The sequence below is a fragment of the Euwallacea fornicatus genome, chromosome 17 (genome assembly GCF_040115645.1).
Source record: "Euwallacea fornicatus isolate EFF26 chromosome 17, ASM4011564v1, whole genome shotgun sequence".
In the NCBI taxonomy this organism is placed as follows: Eukaryota; Metazoa; Arthropoda; class Insecta; order Coleoptera; family Curculionidae; genus Euwallacea; species Euwallacea fornicatus.
The window spans coordinates 3,850,875-3,872,239 of record NC_089557.1 but is presented as its reverse complement, the minus strand read 5'-3'; the positions used below and the strand labels follow the sequence as shown (position 1 = coordinate 3,872,239).

The following is a 21,365-nucleotide window of genomic DNA, read 5'->3' as shown; positions in this document are numbered from 1 at the left end:
TCACAAGTGACTAATTATGAAAAAAGAAAATCTGTACCTCGGGAAGATAAATCTGCGAACCTTTGACCGAAACCTAAAAGAAAACAAAGATATATCAGAGGATTTCTCTGGCTTTACGATTTATTTTAACCTGGCTAAAAACCTTTAAAAAACACAGAGATCTTCGACGTTACTTTGAGAAGTCGAATAGTAATCTTTTAAGTCCTAAATCGGTTAATAATGAAACACTTCCAACAACGTCTGTAAGCATTTGTAATACTATAACAAAATCACTGCGTATGTAGCCCTTAAACATGATGAAAGTTATTGTTACAATGGCTATTCAGCTCAGAAACAGGCGCATGTAACTTAACGGAGCATATAAAAGCCCCAGATATCGATTGACGTACAGTCTACCCTGGAACATGAACATTAGAAGTTTGCTAAATTTTCAGGAAATCAATAACGAAGATGTGAGCTCTAATAGTCGTTACTTTCAGCCAAAATGAACGCACAATGGGTTTATTTCTTACATTGAAATACCATGTAGAGGCTTGATTAGTTGATTATTGTAGAAACCACTTTCTGTTCAGACGTTATAGTAGCTTTAAAAATTTATCTTGTGGTTAAAAGCAGACGCACTAATATCTAATAAAATCTAAATAAATGGCTCATTCTTGACAATAAGGTGAAGGTGCTACTTTTTGACATTTTTGGCACTATCGCGGAGGTGATTGTAGATCTACTCCTAAGATACGTTTTTATACAGAAGTTTTCTAATTAAAGATCAAAAATAAAGTGACCCCCTGACTACTTAAACGTGGCGTCTTAAGGAATAAGGCCATAAATTAAAAGCAGATTTCATCGAGTACACCTTTTAAAAAAAAAAGTATTTATTGAATTTTTGCAATATTACGTGTCTGAAATAGGTTTTTTCTATTTTTTCCTTTTAGAATTGCAAAATGTAGCAAAGTCTTCTTCTCCGCAGTAAAGAAAATTAGGCATTTCGTTAGCGAAACGGTCTCTGCTGATTTTATCTTTCAGATCTAAACTTTGCAGTGTTTTGAAGCTCGGCAAAAAATATAAAATCCCCGACACGAGCTAATTCGAAATAAAACTGCGGGAAGGGAAAATAAGGGCTCAGTATAACCTAAAAAAATAAATCTGCGGTCTATAAAACCGAATCCCCTTATTGTTCTCTGGTACGTACTCGCTTCTTCCTGTTGCTATATTTGGGGGTTTTAATCTTCGACTTTTATTGTACCTGCCAGAGTAAAGAGCCGTCGCCCTTGGGCCCTAGGGTGTAAAGGAAAAATCAACGATAACGACATTAGATAAGATCTAAGAGTTGCGATGAGTTGTCAAGTCGGCCCGTGTCCTCTGGGCTAATAACGAACAGTCCAATAATAAAAATTCCCCTCGAGCAACCAACCTGAACGTGCCCTTTTTAGATCTGTTATATCCAAAACGAGGATTATTTGTCTCAACAAGTGTTTACCGAGCGGGTATTAAAGTGACAGTTTTATGACCCTTTGAGAATGACTTTTAAAGAAGTAATGACCTGGAAATGAACGTGGTCAGACTCGCGAAAAAAAAATCGCTGCTTTATCTCTCCTTTAAAAAACAGCGACCGGAAATATCTTTTCTTCAAGCAGTGAAATTTAATATTTGAGTATAAATAACGTATTAAGCAGGTATGCTACACAAGAACTTCGGAAGGGAAAAAGTTTCGATATTTATAGGCAATTCCAAGGCGCCAAAAATAATAAAAGGCCCTTATAGGGTGAGAACTATGGCCTTTGAGGAAAGCCATTACAATGAAAAATAGGATTTGGAGATCCGAAACAGGCTTAACTTTGATACTTCGATTTTTGCTACATAAAAATATGTGTTTACGTGGTCTTATAGCTCTGTTTCTGAAACTCCTGCTAACTTTGCCAGCCACAAAATTCGCTTACGCTTATGAACATATTTCAGAATGTTTTCAACTAATATTTTGCAGCAAAAAATGCAATAAATAACTTTAGCAAAGCTAAATGTCTTTTGGGGGAACCTGAGACAGTAAAGACAAAACAGGAATTAGCTGTAAAGATGGAGAGAAATGCGGATAGCAGATATAAAATATGCATACATCGAAAACAAGAAGTAATATGATGATTTACTGAAGGAATATAAAAAGAAAAGACGTATGAAGAAAATAAAAAATTCTGATAACAAAAGTCGAACAACTTGGTCTATAATTAAAGAAATTGGTGGAAGGCTGATCAAGCCCGAGGCAAAAACTGAAGATTGCGATTGCACTGCAGCTAATAACTTTAATGAGTATTGCGTTAGTGATTCTCGAATTAAAACCATTAAAAAAAGAAGTTAATTAGATGATTAGTTACTTTGGATTCATTAATATAATGATATTTATGGTCGATTCTAGCGCGGTAAAAAACATATAAAAATAATGCAAGTCTGGGCAAATTTACGATATATCTAATCTCCAAGGGAATCGAGGACTCTCCCATCGCTCCCATTGAAATTACCTTACTGATAAAAGTATTTGGACTTGGACTTTTCTGTATTAAGTTATTTTAAAAGCATCCATTTGGCCCGTCCTTTTACACTCGAACGACAAACTTACCCTTTTACCTTAAACCTATTCTCCAAGCATCAAAATTTAATATTTGAAGAAGTAACGTATGTAATAAAACCACTCTTCAAAGTTTTAGGGCGAATGATGAAAGTCCCCCCCTAGTTTAACACAAGCACTAAGTTATGGATAAGTTGGAAATAGAAACTTGCCTTCCTTTATATCTTCGGTTGAAACTATCTGGGCGCCTAAATTATCAGTATTTCAATAATTTGGTTCTTAATGGGACAACTTATCCTCAGGGAATTAAAGAGTAGGAGAACCTCCGACTCCTCAAGAAATCGAAACGACGTGTGATATATAGAACCTTTACCTTCAACTCGAAATTAAGGGTTCAGATCATTAGAGTGAACAAATTCAGAGAGCATTAATGCGATATGACATCAATTTGTGTGGTGTGTTACACGAACAAGTAATTTTGACTATTTTTACATCGTTGATGTTCGACTCGGTGGGCGCTGCAGAGGGCGATTTCTTAAAATAGCCAAAACAATGGATTTTTACTAAAAAACACCAGATCCAAAATAAAAATTCGTTAGTAGTTTTATTATGAAGCTCCCAGTCTACATCACTGCAACTACAATGACTTTCAAAAAACCCGCAACACCAAGAAGAATGCATTGTATGTATTTGAAATTTTGGTATGATTTTAGACTTGTAAAGAGAAAAAAATGATAAAAATTTCAAGTTCGTGTTTTGATGCGATATGAAGTTTTTCTTTACCTTTTTATCTGTGACGATCGGTCATTTTGCAAATTTTTTTACAGGCGGATAGCGATAAAGGTATCATTTTTAGTACCATATTGAATGTGTGGTAGTGCAAAATGCCTCGTGTACGCCAAAATGCAGTTTATCGGCAGTTAATTCCCTTCGAAAGGGGAAGAATTGTTGGTATGCATGAGGCAGGTTTACCTTTCCGCGAAATTGCACGTAGATTAGATCGAAACGCATCGACAGTGCTAAAAGCTTGGAGAGATTGGTCTAACGAAGGGTCAGTAAATCGTCATCGTGGTTGTGGCCGTCCAAGAATGACAAACCAACGCGAAGACCGGCGACTTCGTCGTTGAGCGACAGGCCCCCCCTTTTGAAACAATTCCGTCTCTTGGTGCTAACTGGGTAGCCACCCTAAATCGAAGGGTCTCCCTTAGTACGATGTATCGCTGAATTCGAAGTTTTGGACTAAATTCATATCGTCCTATGCGTCGGCTTCCATTATCACGAAACCACAGGGTGGCCCGACTGGAGTGGTGTCGTCTTAGAGTGCAATGGGAGGATGAGTGGAGAAGAATCATGTTCAGTGATGAGAGCCGATTTTGTTTATGGCGATCTGATGGACGGTTACCTGTTAGAAGACGCAGAGGAGAGCGATAAAATTTGGACTTTTTGGAAAGGCATCATTCTGGTTTAACACCAGATGTCATGGTTTGGGGTGCCATCCATTATGGTAGTTGGTCTCCTCTTGTTTTCATTTATGATAGATTAAATGCTCAGAGGTACATTAATAGTGTCTTAGAACCGGTTCTTGTACCATACATGCAAGACCATCCTGGAAGCACATTTCAACGGGATAATGCGCGACCACATGTAGCCAACGATACTTTGAGGTATTTGGAAGCTGAAAATTTGGATACTTTGCCTTGGCCAGCTCGCTCTCCAGATTTGTCCCCAATAGAGCATGTATGGGATACAATGGGTCGGAGACTTCAACGTTTAGCTCGCCCTCCAGAGACCATAGATGAACTCCGCGAGCAGGTGCGATTGCCTGGGATACAATACCAGAGGAAGATATTGACAATTTAATTTTAAGCACGCCACGTCGCTTACAGGAATGTATTAATTTAAGAGGAGATACCACCCATTATTAAATTATTATTAAATTTTTTCACTTATTCACAATAATTTTCTTTTGATATTTTGATCGTTTTTATCTATTACCCGACCCAACGTAATGCCAGAATTTCAAACGTGTACGATGTGTTCTTCTTGGTGTTGCGGTTTTTTTGAAAGTCAGTGTATTAAGGTAATCAAGAAGGAGCAAAAAATTCAAATTTGGAAATATTTGTGACTGCATGCTCTAGAACCGTCGTTCAAGGTGAATTTCATTTAATTCCCTAAAAAAATATTTTACAAATTCACGGAAGTGGGTCCCGCTGCCTGTAAAATGCTGCTTGAAACACATAAACTAAATTACAATATTTTTTCAGTTATTTCAAACTTTTTATTTGTTGAGCGCAAACAGCATTTCCATGCTGGCAACAAAATGGCCAAGTTATTAAGTTGCCGAAGTATGCTTTATTGTATAATTCCGTTTCGACGGATGTTCCCCAACTTTTTAATTAAAGACATAAAACGGCTTTATGGTGCTAAAATTAAATAATTAGGTTGTTTCGCTGGATGCAATAGAACCCTTTGACCGAGAAATATATTTTCATTCATTTGTATATTCTTAGTTTAATTTTATGAAAATAATTGCACGAAGGAAGAACAGCGGTTAATTGTCCCGGCTACTCAAGAAGGGAGGAATCGGTATAGAATCATTGAGAACAAAATGCTTTTGCTTGATCTACGTGAAGGGGATCTGCTGTGTTGCATCGAATTTGACGGAAGTCAAACACCCTGATTCAGACACGAGTTCATAAGTTCATGAAATTAAAAGCGAGAGCGAACATTTGTTTCCGCACTAATCGTGATCGCATCTTGTCAAATGAACTCATTCAGAAACGAGACTTAGGGCACGTTGAACGCTACCAGATTACCTCGATTAGAAATACGATTGGATCGGTGGTTTGACAGGAACGCGCCCCATAAATAGTGGAGACGTATCTCGGAATTCTTTTAGCATTAAAAAATCCAATTTATTTTGGTAGTTTTCTGAACGACTACTAAAGGTCAAGTTGAATTAAATGCTGTAATAAACGCTAATTTTCCCTTGGAAAATGGCGCAACTGCAGCAAAACGCATTACCTCGACGAGAATTTTAAAAAAATTCCGGTCACATCATCCGGCTGGAAAGTTTTGAATTAACGCCTCGCAAAAATTAGCGCCCATTGTCCAAACTGTTGCTTTTTTGATAAACTAGTTTGAACTACTAGCGAACGCGAGTTTTCGGCTTTTTCCAAACGCCCTTTTAATTACGTTTTATTTGACTCATCCTCGAATTTCTGGCATTTTGTTGACGAAACGACTTTAATGAACAGAGAAACTGATGGCTAAGTAGCAAAACATTCCAGTTGATCGATCCTGACCAACACATCACTTACAAATCCAGAACAAAACCCCTTTAAACGCACTGCATTATTTAGCTGGCCAGTTGCGGTCCAGCACATTGGACCAGGTATGTCCGGCGATAATATGTTGGACCGCAAACTGCGTATTTCTAGTTCGAGGGGTGAATACGGACGTCACTCGAAGTTTGCAATTGCCTTTTAATACAGGGGTGCGTTGTTCATCGGCTCGATTTCTAATAAATCCCGTAATAAAAGCGAAATGAAGCTCTTCCCTCTTGGGGCTTAAGGGGAACAAAAAGTCGTCGATGAAGAGTAAATTTTGGAAAGGAGAGAGGTGAACGGCACGTGCTTTTTCGTGTCATTAACGGGAGCGGAATCACGTTTTGCCATTTGGTTTTAAACATTTTCATTGTTGGAACAACTTTCAACATCTGATGATTATTATTTTGCTGACAAAGCAGAGGCACGTTTTACTGGAAAACGCTAACCTAAACTAACCTGAGAAATGTGGCAATGTGGTCTGTTGCTTCTGACAAGCAGTAATTTATAGTTATGGCTATATTTAGGCCATTAACATTTACCGAATGGGAAACTTTTTTGCAGAGATTCTACACAATGCCATTTGTTTCTGGGAAACTCTAATTCCCAACTTTTCAAACGCATCAATCCCGTCACAGGTCCGCCGGACCGACCGATAGTTCCGTCACATAAGATTTTTCGATGATTCGTCATGTTTGTTCATACACATCGGAAACGTTCTCGTTCAATTCTTCTTTGATTTTTATCCAAATATCATTTTTGAAATTAACGTCAGTGTATTTGGTATGCTACAAGTCATATAAAATGTTATGTCTCCTAACACATTCCATCAGTTGCTTCTCGTTCATGTTGCATTCGGTCAAGCATTCGTCGTCGGAAATGTGGCGAGATCAATAAATTTCCATTAATAAATCGTTTTTAATATTTTCGATATTTTTCAGTTTTCCGGAAGTGTGACTGACGACAACTAAGTAAGCAAAGTCAATACGAACGATGACCAATTGACGCAGCAGGAAAATTGGAGGAAAATTAGATAAGGAATGTTATGAGGGACAACGTTTCTTATGCGTACGAGCAAACGTAATGAATCAGTCAGGAAACTTCTATGACGACACCGATGCGCTCGAATTGACCTGCAATTGGCTGGACTTAAGACAAGTCCGACCCTGTCGAGTTCAAAACCATTCGGTGCCTGATGAATATGATCTCAGTCCACACAGCTTAATTAAAAAAAAATTATGACGAATACTGAGATTCGTAGATGGAGCTGTAACGCGAGGGGCTGATGTGTGTGAGAAGCGGCCTTAACACGACGCATAAAGCCCATAGCAAGAACTTCCTCCACTTTTCCAGATTCACCCACCTTTTTGCCGTGCAAGGTCCCGCAGCCGTAGCAATTCAGTGTCTAATTCGGCAGAAAAAACCTGAAAGCTTCCTTTATGTAAAATACTATTGGAGAAGCAATATCCGTGAAAAGGTCCATAAAATCCGGAAAATAGTTTGCATATCGGGCGAGAAATCATTAAATGGCAAACAAATCTTCGGGCAACCTCTCGAAGGGCAACAAAAGAGTCTGTTCCGAGAATCGATTGTTATTTTCTGTAAGGAGTGACTTTGGGTAAATGATTTTTGTCACATAATGGACCATTATTTACTATACTGGAAGAACGTGTTTTTAGAAGCAAGAGAAAAATCAACGAAATCCTAATTTTTCAATTTTTCTGAATGAGGTAATATGTATTTTCCAAAACGTTCCATTTCTTAACCGGGATTTACATACTTTTAGGCCATCCGTTTCCAACTCTCAAAACCTCTAAAATCACAAAGTAGGTATAAAAAGTATCACATTTGTACGAAATTCAGTCTATTCCGCAATTTCGCTCCAATGCTCCGAAATTCAGTTTGGCCCGAGCAAATCCCTCGGCGTCTCGGCAAAACCCCTGTTGCTTTATTTCCCTATTTCTTTCCAGGGCAAGCTTTTCACGGCCAGAAAAGTTGCATACCTAAGCTTTTCCTTTTCAAAGCTTCTTAGTTTCATTTTGGCACTAACCTTTATTCTTAGATCTCAAATTGCGCGTACGAAAGTAGCTGAAATGGATTTCATACATTATTTGAGAATGTTTGAGCATACAAACATTCGAGCTGGTTTTACCTCCCGTACACTTGAGACCTCAATGATTTAATAAGAAACATGAACACTTACAAGTGAGAGCCTCTTCGACGATTACGTCTGTCGTCTTCAGGAGCTGCTAGGGCTAGTGTTGGTGCGGCATCAGGACTGGGAGGGCTTGACGGTTCTTGTGGTGGTACTCTGAAAGATGCCCTTCTTCCGGTGCTGGTAGGTTGGGTCACAGTACTGAGGCCGGGCACTAAAAAAATTGAAGAAGGAACTCTAAACTCATGGAAAAAGATAAACCACGAAGTCGAATTTGAAGATTGATAAGCGAGGTTTTGAGTGCGGGGTATGCACCTCCACCGGGGTACTACCTAGACTCTTTTCTGGTTTTGACGGTCACTTCTCGTTCATCTCTCTATATTCTCCAATGGTTTCATGTCGCCAAACGCATTTCTAAAAGTATCACACTCCTTTTTAAATTTAAACGCCCAACAAGATTTTTAGAGAATATGACGAAGAGCGCCTCGAGGAAGATAAAAATCAAACTACCGAAAGGTTGAGGTTAGAGTTAACAATAACAGTTTGGCGAAAACTTTTAATTTCATATTTTTTGCGGAATATTTAGATTCATTCAAAGAAAAAGTTCTGCTATTAAAAGTTTCTGGTTGTTAAAGAGTTTGACTAAAATTATCCATAATTTCCCTAAACTTTCATTGAATGGAAGAAAGAAAGAGAGGGAGAGAGGGAGAGAGAGAGAGAGAGGCAAAGAGAAGGAAATAGAAAAAGAGAGAGATAAAGAGAGAAGGAAGAGACATTGACGAAATTTAAATCATTTTTTCAACTTCACGCAAATTAAGTTTTTTAAAGAGACTTTCGGAGATTTCTTGCTTCTAAAGAATAATAATGTGTCAGAAAATTTTGAGCAATCTCTATGACTTTTTGAGATAATAGTGCAATAAATGCAACGGACCACACACATCTCTCTTCACTAGAGATTAGGACATGAAGTGAGAGCCCCAGTAAGGATTGTTGGAATGAATATTGGGAGTTTTGAGGGATAATCTTAAAAACTCAAAGAGCTTCTTACCTATATTTTTGTTTGTAACATATTGATTCCTCACCTGAAAACACATCGTAGGCTGACGCCCTCCTGGGCATGGGTGCTGGTAGACCCAATCCACCTTCGCCTCCTTGTCCTCCTCCTCCTCCAGGAAGAAGTGTGGCTTTGACTTCATCATCGTAGCTGTGTTGCCGCGCCACCCTGGAAGCCCTTCTGGACCTGGGGGCTGCTGGAAGAATGTCGGAGGTCTTCGGAGGGCTATTGGCCCGTGAGCCGGCCCTCGACCGACCACCTCCTCTAGTCCAGTCAGAGTCTGGGGTTTTGGAACCTCCACCTTTCAACTTCAAACAAAAAATTAGTAGTAATTTTTTTTTTTAGTAAGTGTAGTTAGAATTTACCTTTTCTAGTTCTTTGAGAGATGCAGGTGAGACATCAGAATGTCTCCTCAACTCAGGACTTCGAGGGGGCGCCAGCCCACTCCCCATGTTCCCCACAGTTAAACTTCCTCCAGAAGATCCCAATCTGGCCTCCGAGTGCCTCCTTTGCAACTCTTGCAATGGTATTTCTAACAGGCTTTCATTAGAATCTTGTGTTATAATCGCTGCTCTAGATTGCATTTTTCTTTCAAACAAAAAAAACTTTAGTCAAGTCTCCTATATCTTCCCCAATCAACTTACCTTCTACAAACACTACAGGTCCAATTTGCTGGATCTTCGTTTTCAGCTAATTTACTATAACTGGCACAGTCTTCGCACACGCGCTGCGTGCAGGTTGCGCAGGTGCGACTAAAGTCGTCAGGTTTGAACGCCTTCAGACACACTCTACAAGCACCTGCCCTGCTAGGCGGTTTTCCAGGTTCGCTCTTCGGGGCGGTGGGTGTGGGCTGAGTGGTCTGGATCGTTGCCGGTCTCTCCTCCACGGATTGTTGGTCGCAGGGTGCCAAGTCTGGTATTAGGGATGGCCGTGGTCCCATTTTTGTTACAACTGAAAACATAAGAGTATCGGTTAGGAAATGGTATGAAAGGTAATGAATAATATTTTTCCTCTTTACCCTCTTTTGAATTAACTCCCTAATCCACACAAGTATTATTTGGTTTTCTGTTATTTTTCAAAATAATAACCTTAAATATTTTTTAACTTCCTTTTTTTTGTTATTCAATTCTTACTTACTATTCAATTGAGTTCGTTCTATTTAAATGCCTTCGCCACACTGCGAAGAAAACTACAAGACGAAAAATTCAAGTAAACATCAAGAAATTTATTTAACTGAAAGAGACTTCACACTTTTAACTCGCTATTGTCAACTTTCTAAAGAATTTAATTGCGAAGTCTCTAAAGACGTGACTTAGAAGCTAAAGCTATAATAACTTGAGCTACCTGGCCAGGTCTCAGCTTTCATTATTCAAGCTTTAGTTTCTGGAGAAAATATAAAATTCTGTTCGAATTTTAATACACCTGCTTCGACCCTTGTCGAGACAGGTTCCCTTAGTTATTTTAGATAAATGGCATTGACTCAAGCGCGTACTTTGTTCATTATTGGGAAACGAGGGCGCTATTTCGGAGAAAATGACTCAAAAGGACAATTCAAAAGGAGAAAGATAATTTGACCTTATCGTTTTAACCGCCAACTTCGAGGTGACACATAGTGACCCCTTTGTTTTATTTATATGAGGGGCACGTTTTTCCTGAAACCCAAAATTATTGGAATTGCCCGGATCAAATCTCGAATCGAACTAATTTATCCTAATGGAACTAGGAATATCGAGATGGGTTCACCACGGTGATATCATTAAGTAACGTTAATCAGGAATACTCTTTGAGAGTTCGAATGTTTATTTAAGTTCACTTTCCCTCGAATTTCCTCGAAACGGCCCCAAATTAAATCTTTCAAGTTTCAGAGTTTTCTGTGTTAAATTTTAAAAAGGTTTCCCCATCCATCTCTGCTAGCAAATAAAAATTCGTTACATTAAGATACAATAAAAGTTTTTTAATCCGAAAAGTTGGATATTGTGCTCGGAAAGCGAGGATTTTATTATGTTCCTCTTTGTTGCCTCGGCTTAAGGCAAAAAATGCAAGTCTTACCTTCGTATCATAACAAAATCACAGTGAAAGTTAATTGAATCAACTAAAAAAGCAGAGTACGTAAAATATAATCAGGGTATTTCCCCTCAAAGCAAACTGAAAGCAAAAATTCTTTTTCCTTTTTGACCTGGACTTTGACACGATACGTGCAAGAGATGTAAGCTGTGATATATATGTTAAAGGAATCCTTTTCAGGTATCGATTAGCCTCCCTTTGACGCAATGTAAATATGGGAAATGGGCTACAAGGATGTTTGACTTATCCCCTTGTCGGAGACCGTATCTCGGTTGGGCATTAGGGATAGGCGTTAGGGAAATGAGAATTTTACTGTCTATAAAATGAAATTTAATTTGAACTTTATTTTTTTATTTATTATAGAGGTGAATAGCTATGAAGTTATAATGAGCAAAATCAATATTATTAGCAGTGTGTCTATATTGAGTGAAAACAACCTTGACATAAGAAAGCGGTTTCATAGATTCAAATGAACTTGCATTGAAGTATTCCAAAAAAATCAGTTCAGATTAGTTGGATGCAATTAAAGTAAAGTAAATGTATGTAGTTATGAGCGGGAAGTGATTATATATTCCCAAAGTGGAGGCACACTCGAAAAGGACGCAGGTTAGAACTAAAACACTCTGTATAAAGAGTGCAGATGCATTTTAAGTGCTGAAATTATTTTAAAGAAGATCCATTAGGGAATAGAACCCAAGGGGTAATATTTAACCATATTACTTCCATTTCCTAGACGGGCAACGTTCCTTCAGAATTATTTCATATTTCATGATCTTTCCCATTTGCCTGGCGAAAAATCATTAATGTTCCCCTCTTTATCGGAAAACTGTCTCATTTTTCAACTCAGTTAACTTAGGTCAACTTTAGGTAGCGTAACATGGAATTTTAATTCCGAACGTAGTTCATGATAAATTTACATTAAAAGGGTGGGTGAGCGTTCAACTATTTTGAAAGACTGTGTTCGAAATTGACACTTTTCCTTAATACTTCGTGTAAATATTTCAGCATGCAAAGCTAAAGCTACATTTAAAGCTTCATCAGTCTTGAAGCTGAAAAAATAGTATCGACTATTCTAATAGACTAGAATTGATTAAATATGGTTTCCACTATCATTGAAAAGTGCCTAAAGCTAATTTTCCTTCTGTGAATTCATGTGACTTTAAAATACTTTTCGCATTTCCTAAAGACCTTATAAGCTTCTGGATGTGTTGTTTTAGTTCGTAAAGCACTCCGAATAACAGAAAATGCTTTTTGACAAATTCCAAAACTTCTATGGTTCAGAAAGTCTTGAAGAGTTTGCCTCACATCGATTGAATTATCTCCTTATCGCAAAGCGAAATTCGGATAAGTGAAAGGATTTTAAATTGTAGAAAATCGAATTTCAATTGTTTAGCACAAGGCTGAATATAAAATTGTAATGACCGAAATCAAAACTTGCAAGAAATTTACCTCACTTAGATGAAAATTCCATGGCTTAACGCCTTCGCTCATAATTAAAAATTACGACCTAAGTTCGTCGGGAAAGCCGCAAATTAAAAATTAATTTTTCTTCCCATTCGTAATTCAGAAGGGAAAATGTTATTAATAAAAACGAATTATTATTCACCGAATTATTGCGAGACGTTTCGCTCGGGATAAATTGGTATCGCCTCTAATTATCATTGCAACTAGTTCGCTTATTGGGCGGTTTTAATGATAGTAGTGCAACAGGGGGAAATGTTGCAATATTGGAACTGTAACAAAACTGAAACGAATATTAAATTTTTTAATTGAAAAACATTAAAAGGAAGAATAAGCAAATGACCTATAAAAATTAATGGAAAGAGAGGCACGATCAGACGGACGGAGGATTAATAGCGTGAGACAAGTGGAAGGACACGCGATGAAATTTAATATGTGGTATCTAAGTTAAATAGAGAATGGAGTAAACAATTTATAGAGCGATTTTCTATCACTTTGAGACCCTTCTTGGAGGTGAGAACGACGTAGATCAAGCCCAGGAATGGGCAATCAATGGACGTTATAAGCTAACTTAAACCAGAACCAGCCTGAAATTAACTGAATACTTTTCTTTAGGAGAAAAAACTTTTCGGGATATCAATCTTCAGTAATAGTCCCGAATCTATGAAAGTTACAATATGCCACGCCTGACAGTTCAACGTTTACCATCCCGAAAGGCAGTCAGGGTATGTTATCTGGCTGATTATCCATAGTTCCCATTAAACAATAAATTTCCCCCAGAGCTGATGCCCAGAATTCGTCATCCCTTTCTGCATTAGACGGATTTAGTTTGCTTCGAGAAGCCACTAAATTTGATTCACCAAAATGATTTATTCGGTTTATGCACAACAAAATAATACATTACTAAAGGATTTAGCAGGATAATTCTCCTTTCCTCAGAAAGTCAACATTACAACTGCTAAAGCGATTTATATCCCTACAGCTGACAGGCATGTTCACGTTTCACACGTCTCCTCCTCAAATTCTCACCATTGAGGAGTATTACCTCAATGCACAATCCTATAAACACAAGACATATGTCACCGCAAGGGCTCCTCGAGGTTGGAAATTGAAACTTTAATGAAAGCTCCATTGCGCTAAGGGTGTTCTTAGTTAGTGACGCAGTTGAGATAATTATTTTATCAAATGGATTTCCAAGCATTTGGACTAAACAATAACGAGGTGAGTCGTGGCAAATACGATTAAGGAGTGCCGAGACTTGGAGGAGGTAAATTTGCAGTTTCGATTCTAATTGGAAACTTTAGGGGCTGCTTATTAAACTAAAACTGAGAATTTATATTAATTTCATTCCTGGGATATTTTAAAGCGAAGCTGCCTGGAAAATATAAATCGGTTAGCTGATAAAGAATTTCTGCCTCTTTCACAGTAAAATTGTTGGGAGTTTCTTGAAAAATTGACAGCACGTTTATAGTTAAAAGTCCAGCCAGAAAAAATCTTTCGAAGCCACGTTTGGGTTCCCGAAATTCAACTGATTTCAAATTACAAACATTGTTTTTCAGGTCCAATTTAAAATTAAAAAAAAAAATCCAATTATATTTCGCCGAAATCTAAAATTTCTAGTATTCGATCTTCAGTTCACTGCGTATTATTAATCATGCAAAATTTCCACTCGTTACCGAATTATTGGGAGTTCTGAAAGCTCAATTCAGTAATTTCTGTTTCTTTGGCTACATTTAAAACTTTCTTTTCAACTCACTTCCCTACACATTCCTACTGCAGTACTTTAGATTTCCTGCCTCTGTCTATTTCCTGAGGGCTCAACTTCTATATTTCATAGGCGATTTCTCACATGGAACAGACGAAAGCTTCGCATATTTATGGTGGAAAAAGTTAATAATCTTCCTTTAGAGGTGAGAGCCCAACTATCCAGGCTGCTTATTACTCTCTTGTCGAGTTTTATTCCAAAGTGTAGACTTGGACTTTTTTATGGTCCTGCTTACCTTAATATTCGTTTAATTTTTCACGTCTTTTTTTGGCATCTGGTGCTCGTTTGGCCATGCTTCCTTTTCCTCTCCCATGGCAATTCATGTTTTTTCCTTTTGCTTATGATTCACAACTTGCATTGTGTTTTGTTTTATTTCAGGAAGATTTTTGCCTTGTATTTTTTACGTTTAACTTTATCGATAACGATTTGAATCGACAGTAAAGCTATTTTTGGATTTGGAAACTTGAGAAATATGTAGAAAATATGACCAAAGCCACGAAATCCTGGGATATTTGATTTTGCGTTTGGAAGATTGTTAGGGACTCTAAGTTATTGGCTTTTGTTTCTATTCATTTTTTTATTATTGTTAATGTTAGGTATTGTATATTATCATTTATTCCCTTAAGTTACGCCCAAGTACTGCGATACTTATTCGGAGAATACCATCTGGGTGCCAGACCACATGACCCATCAGGCCGAAGCTAAGGGTACGCTTTGGTTGGGGAATGTGCTACTAGTCAAAGAAGCTTTCTCCATAGGACTATTGCTTTGATGGTCAATTTGTTGGACCCGCGATATTCCCAGAAAAGCGACTAGTATAGATATTCCCCAGATGGCCGCGAGTTGTGGGATTCGGTGTAGCCATAGCTTATAATGGTTCTTGGTGGTGGGGCGCCCCCGGTTGGAATTCTTCGGGGTTAGTAGTTAAGGGATAATCGGAGCAATTTTCCCTCTCTGTTCTTCTCTTCTCTTCTTTTTTCTGCTCTTCCTTTTGTCCTGTCGGGTGAAAGCTGCGTCGGTGTCGGGATGTGATCCGAATCATATTGTGTAACCCGCCCAATAAGCATTCTCCCTCTTCTTTACTTAGACCAAGATTCTTACATTTTTTTGATATAAGTGCAAAGTTAATACAGTCCATTTTTACATAAAACAAAGTGTCTTTGTCGTGTTTCATTTATCGAAGGAACACCCTTATCAAAGATTCTGAATGACATCTTGAATGTTAAAAAATATCGAAGGGCACATACACGGCTATCGCTTCAAATGTGGCCTACTTTTACGCTGTTTTGCAAACGTTGATTTTTGGCACCTCAAAAACTTTTAGATCAGTCGATCTTTCCAGAACAGCAAATTAATTGCCACAATGAGCTATGAAAACTTTCACACTTACTGTGTCTATCAACGTTATGAAATATTGTTGCACATTCGAACAGAAAGTTTAATGCACTAGTGACCCGAATAAGCCATTTACCAAAACGTTCGACTGCAGCTAATGACCGTCATTTTCCACTAGAGCATTAATTGGCCCCGACAAATGTCCACAAATAAATCATTTCCGAGACCCGAATCACCCGCTAGTGAAAGCCAGCCAAACATGTCCCAAACAAAAGTAGAAGTATTTCAGCATTTTTTTTTGGTTTTAGCCTGAAAGTATCTACCTTCCAATGCAGTTTCTAAATAGCTTGATTTTCTATTCATTTGCTTCGAGAAATGTCCGCAAATAAACCACCCTCGTTGTGACCCTGCAGGAACTGCTATCCGAATAAAGCAGTTCAAACCTGCCTGAAACAAGAGTATTTGAGAAATTTCAGAGTGTCAGCTCAAAGGGAAATTTATGGCCTAATTGGGACTTAGCGATAAACCAACGGTGGTGGTAATAAAACGCCTTCCGGCGATGTAAACGCCCCTGTTTTAGATAATCCTGGAAATTTCGACATACTTGCTTGAGACATTACGAGCAGGTGTGGCCGACACTGATCTATAACTAATTTTCAGGTGTTGTATCTTACCCTTGTCTTGAGCCGTTAACAACGAAGAGGACAATGTCTGTCTCAGTTTTCCAAAAGCCGTTCCACCTTCTGGAGCCTCGGAGGCTGGATTAGGAGGTCCAGGTTCCGCCGCCACCATCTGGAGCAAATCGAAAATTAATTCAGCAAAACTGCCCATTCTAACTTTGGACTATAAAACCGCTCGTTTTACTGACTGAGCACTAAAATAATCTTTTTTAATAGTCCATAAAATTTTCTCTGTGTGAGAGATATTATTTTGACGATCGCTGATTTGGAAGTAAAATACTTTGGAGGCATTAAAATTTTAATTTTACCGAACAGACCTGCAACACGATTTTGTTTTTAATTAAAAACTTGGAGTAAAACCTTTAATTTAGTCACAACTTATAAAAAAAAAACCACACCCAACTTTAACTAGGTTATTTAAGGTTAATTCGAGATAACACCGTAAGGCATTACTTGCTAATTTCTAACATACTAGTGCGTTAAATCCCTTTAACCCATGGAATATAGGAACTAAATTAAGTGCTCGGAGTGTTTTATTTAGCCATTGATTACATGTTCAAGTTCGCCCACGGCCTGGAGAACAATAACAAAGCAAGGGTCATTAATATTTTAATACCAGGCGATTGTGGGCTATTACGCCTGTGGAATAGAGTTTATTATGAGCCGATAAACGCTAACATCGCTACTTGCTTAACATGGAATAATTGTGGCCTTAATGTTGGTGAAAACGACGGCGAAGGAACGCCCCTAATTTTTTAATATTCGCTCTACGAAAAAATAAAGAAAATTTTCTATAAACAACAGGGGTGGAAGCAAGTGTCTAGCAGCATTTTTACCCAAAATACTTGAGGCCTCTGATGTGTACAGTAGCGGACAAAAGTTTAGAAACTTTTTTATTTTTTAGTTAACTCAAATAAAAAGCAAATTATTGTGACATTGTTGATATGTAGTTGTAGTCTTTCGTCGATTTGATCGTTTAATAAGCCTAATAACCGTAATTAAAATACCAAAAATAAAATGAAAATTTTCATCTTTTTTTAGTAGGACAAAAGTTTAGAAACTTTTATTTATAAATGAATTAATAATACAGGAAAAAAGAATCTTAATATTTGGTTCCATATCCTTTCGAATTAATCGCTGCCTGACATCTTCTGGACATCGAATCAACCAGCTTCCGACACATTCCTCGGGAATTTTTTTCCACTCGTCCATTATTGTTTCTAAAAGTTCAACCCTATTACAAATATTTTTTAGGCGAATGCATCGATCTAGGATTTCCCACATGTGTTCTATTGGGTTTAAATCCGGAGATTGTGAAGGCCACTCAATTACACTGATCCCATTTGAAGAAAACCACTCTTTGACTAGCTTTGAAGTGTGTTTGGGGTCATTATCCTGTTGGAACTTCCAACGAATAGGCATTTCATACTTCGCATATGGCAACATATAATATTATTCGCTAATATATCTCGGTATTGAAACTTGTTAATTCTTCCCTGTACCTCCACAATTTGTCCAAGACCAGACCGACTAAAACAACCCCATACCATCGCACTGCCACCTCCGTGCTTAACCGTTGGTATTTGGTACTTCGTATCTTTTGCCTGCTGGTCGTCTCACGTAGCGTCTACCGTCCGATCCGAATATTTTAAATTGACTTTGGTCACTCCAAAGAACCGTACACCATTTTCCACAGGTCCAGTGCCAGTGCTCCCGTGCAAAACGTAGACGGGCCTTCACGTTTTTCTTTGATAAGAGTGGTTTCCCAACAGCAACCCTTCCGAACAAACCCACAGCATTCAACCGACGTCTCACAGTCCTTTCACTCAACTGGAGATGAAATTCTTCCGCAATTTCATGATTAATTTCGCGTGCTATCTTACGAGGATCTTTTTCTGAGATTCTTTTGATTACTTTATCAATTGTGGAAGTCGTTTTTCGTGGACGTCCTGCACATTTCAGCCTTAACAGACTTTTATCACCAACACGAGAAGCAGCTATAATTCTTGAAATAGAACTTTTACTAATTTTAAGATTTTTAGCAATATTAATTTGTTTTTGACCACTCTCATACAGTTGAATAATTTTTTCCTTTAAATCGCTTGAAATACTCTTTGCTTTACCCATAACATATAATATTAGTAGCAATAAATGATCCAAAATGGTTTAAACTTTGAACAAACTGAAGATAAACGAAAAGTTTCTAAATTTTTGTCTAAGCAAAAAACTTTTTGTCCAAATGATAAAATTATAAAAAACTTATACCATAAACAAGCCTCTACGAAGTCCATACGGTTTGTAAAGACACATTTTATGCATAGGAGGAGTCTCTATAAATTCATATTTAGACAAAAATTTAAAAACAAGAAAGTTTCTAAACTTTTGTCCGCCACTGCATATACAATAATGGTCAAAATTATAGCAACTTTTTGAAATTTCAAATAATTTAGACTTAACGGCCTAAATTCAAAATAGGTTTTGAAAATATGATTCTACAATGACTGTTCATCATAGAAGTATATAACAATAGAACAATAATAATTTGTATGCAAAAATAAAAAAATATATTTATTTATTTCGACCTGGACAAAAATATAGCAACTTTTCCGAAATAATTATAAAGAGTAATAAAACTTCAACAAATAACAAAAGTATTGTTGAATAAATAATATTTTGTATAATACCCTCGCTGCTGAATAACTTCTGCACATCTTCGTGGCATTGAATTTATTAAATTGTTGATGTAATTGTTATCAATAGTCTTCCAGGCTTCGTGAAGTGCCTGAAATGAATCCTGTAAATTGGAATATGTATTATTCCGAATTTTATTATCCACATCTTCCCACAAATTTTCTATTGGATTGAGATCGGGAGATTGCGATGGCCAAGCAAGAACTTCTATCCTTTTCTCTCTAAACCATTCTGAAACAAGTTCCGATTTATGTTTGGGGTCATTATCTTGTTGGAAAAAGCTTCTTAGTGGCATGGTTTCTTCAAGATATGGTTGTAAATGATTACTGAGGTCGTCTCGGTACATGAACCGATCCATGCGACCTTCTATTTCGTGAAGCGGACCCATACCAAAACCAGAGAAACAACCCCAAACCATAATCGAACCTCCTCCATGTTTTACGGTTGGTAGAACAAACTTTTTTTGCAACCCTGCGCCTTTGGGTCGTCTGACGTATGATGGGCCATCACTTTCAAATAAGTTAAATTTGGACTCATCGCTGAAAACTACCAATTTCCACTTTTCAGATGTCCAGTGTTGGTAATTCTGCGCAAACTGAAGTCGGGCCTTCACGTTCTTCTTAGACAGCAATGGTTTTTTCGCTGGTCGCCTACCAAACAATCCATTTTCCACTAATCTTCTTCTTATGGTCTTGGAACTGATATGAGCTAGGCCCGTTCCCTCTAAATGTGATTTTATACGAGTGGATGATAGAAATGGATTTTTTTGACACATTCGAATTACCCATTTATCAGTTCTTTTTGTAGTTTTCCTTGTGCGTCCTGAATTTTTTACAGCTGCCTCACTTCCTGTTTGTCTGAATTTGTGAATAATTCGAGATACAATTGAGTCATGCGCACCCAAACTCTACAATTTGGCTTTGCCGTTCGCCACTTTTATACCTCTCAATGATAATTTTCCTGATCTCTAATTAGATCGTTTTACCTGGACCCATAATGAAAATCGTCGATTTAATTTAGAATATAAAACGTCTTTAAACACACAAGTGTGTTAATCAAGTGAAACTTTAAAATTCCAAGAGTTGCTATATTTCTGTCCAGTGTTGGAAAAATATGTTTTGATAGTTTCTTATAGGAATTGTTGATATTTTATTTGGATGCATTTTAAACATCAACGATTGTGGAAGATAAATAATATAAAAAACGTACTATTATTATTGTATATACAAGGTGTTTCATAACTACGTGTAAAAAATTTAAAGGCGTAATCCTCGACTGATTTTGAGTCAAAAATGTCTAATAAACATATGTCCGCAAATGCCTTGTTTCCAAGATACAGGGTGTTGACTGAAAGACGTTGAAAAAGGTTTTAAAGGTTCCTAAAGGTTTGGTGGTATTTACTAAATTGTTTATTGTTAGTTTTTTTTGCTACTTCCACTACTATAAACAAGATAGTCAGTGTTATTTTGGTGTTTTACTCTCTAAAGTGAAAGAATTTAGTTCTGTGTCCCAAAAATCAGATTATACCTCAGTTTTGAAAATTTTTCAAATGCGTAATTACACTAATCAAGAAATGGCCAATATGGTTTTTGTTTACGGCCTTGCTGATGGTAAGTATTTGGCAGCGAGGCGCATTAACATGGAAAGGTTTCCAAACCACCAAGCTCCCAACCACCAAACGTTTAAAAACCTCTTTCAACGTCTTTGTGATACAGGATCTCTTATGAAGTAATTGTGGTCATTTTCAGCAATTCTTATAATTAATCATTAAAGCATTTCCCCAAAAAATTGTCTTTTCTAAAATTCAAACACCCAAATTGAGTCATTTTGGAAATAAAATCTCTTTTTCTTGTCACATTTCAACACCCTGTATCTTGGAAACAAGGCATTTGCGGACACATGTTTATTAGACATTTTTGACTCAAAATCAGTCGAGGATTACGCCTTTAAATTTTTTACACGTAGTTAGGAAACACCCTGTATATACTATTATATACACAATCAACATCAATATATACTATTATATATTGAGTTTAGCCGAATAGATACATTTTATTTAAAAAAATTTAAAGTTGCTATAATTATGACCACTACTGTAGATGGCGATTTTTCTGTTAGAAATTCACCTATATTACAAAAACTTAACCTTAAAAAGGTTATGTATAAAGTTTGAGGGGCTACGTTGGTTTGTGTTCGTTTTAGAGCCGTTTTTTGCGGACGCCTTTGGATATTTTATGAACACAAGTTTCCCAGCAATAAAGCCGAGTTTTTGCGTCC

At 37.3% G+C, this 21,365-nt stretch overlaps 1 protein-coding gene across 4 annotated transcripts in view; it reads right to left on the bottom strand.

Moving 5' to 3' along the window:
• Positions 1-21,365, bottom strand: part of Fife (regulating synaptic membrane exocytosis protein fife) — a 119,805-nt gene that overhangs the window by 20,983 nt on the left and 77,457 nt on the right. For all 4 annotated transcript variants that reach the window (XM_066292478.1, XM_066292480.1, XM_066292479.1 and 1 more), the window contains 5 exons: positions 16,392-16,509; positions 9,737-10,043; positions 9,458-9,680; positions 9,121-9,400; positions 8,087-8,252 (listed from right to left, as the gene is read on the bottom strand). In XM_066292478.1, coding sequence (XP_066148575.1) covers positions 8,087-8,252; positions 9,121-9,400; positions 9,458-9,680; positions 9,737-10,043; positions 16,392-16,509 — 1,094 coding nt within the window. The remainder of the gene's footprint in view (positions 1-8,086; positions 8,253-9,120; positions 9,401-9,457; positions 9,681-9,736; positions 10,044-16,391; positions 16,510-21,365) is intronic.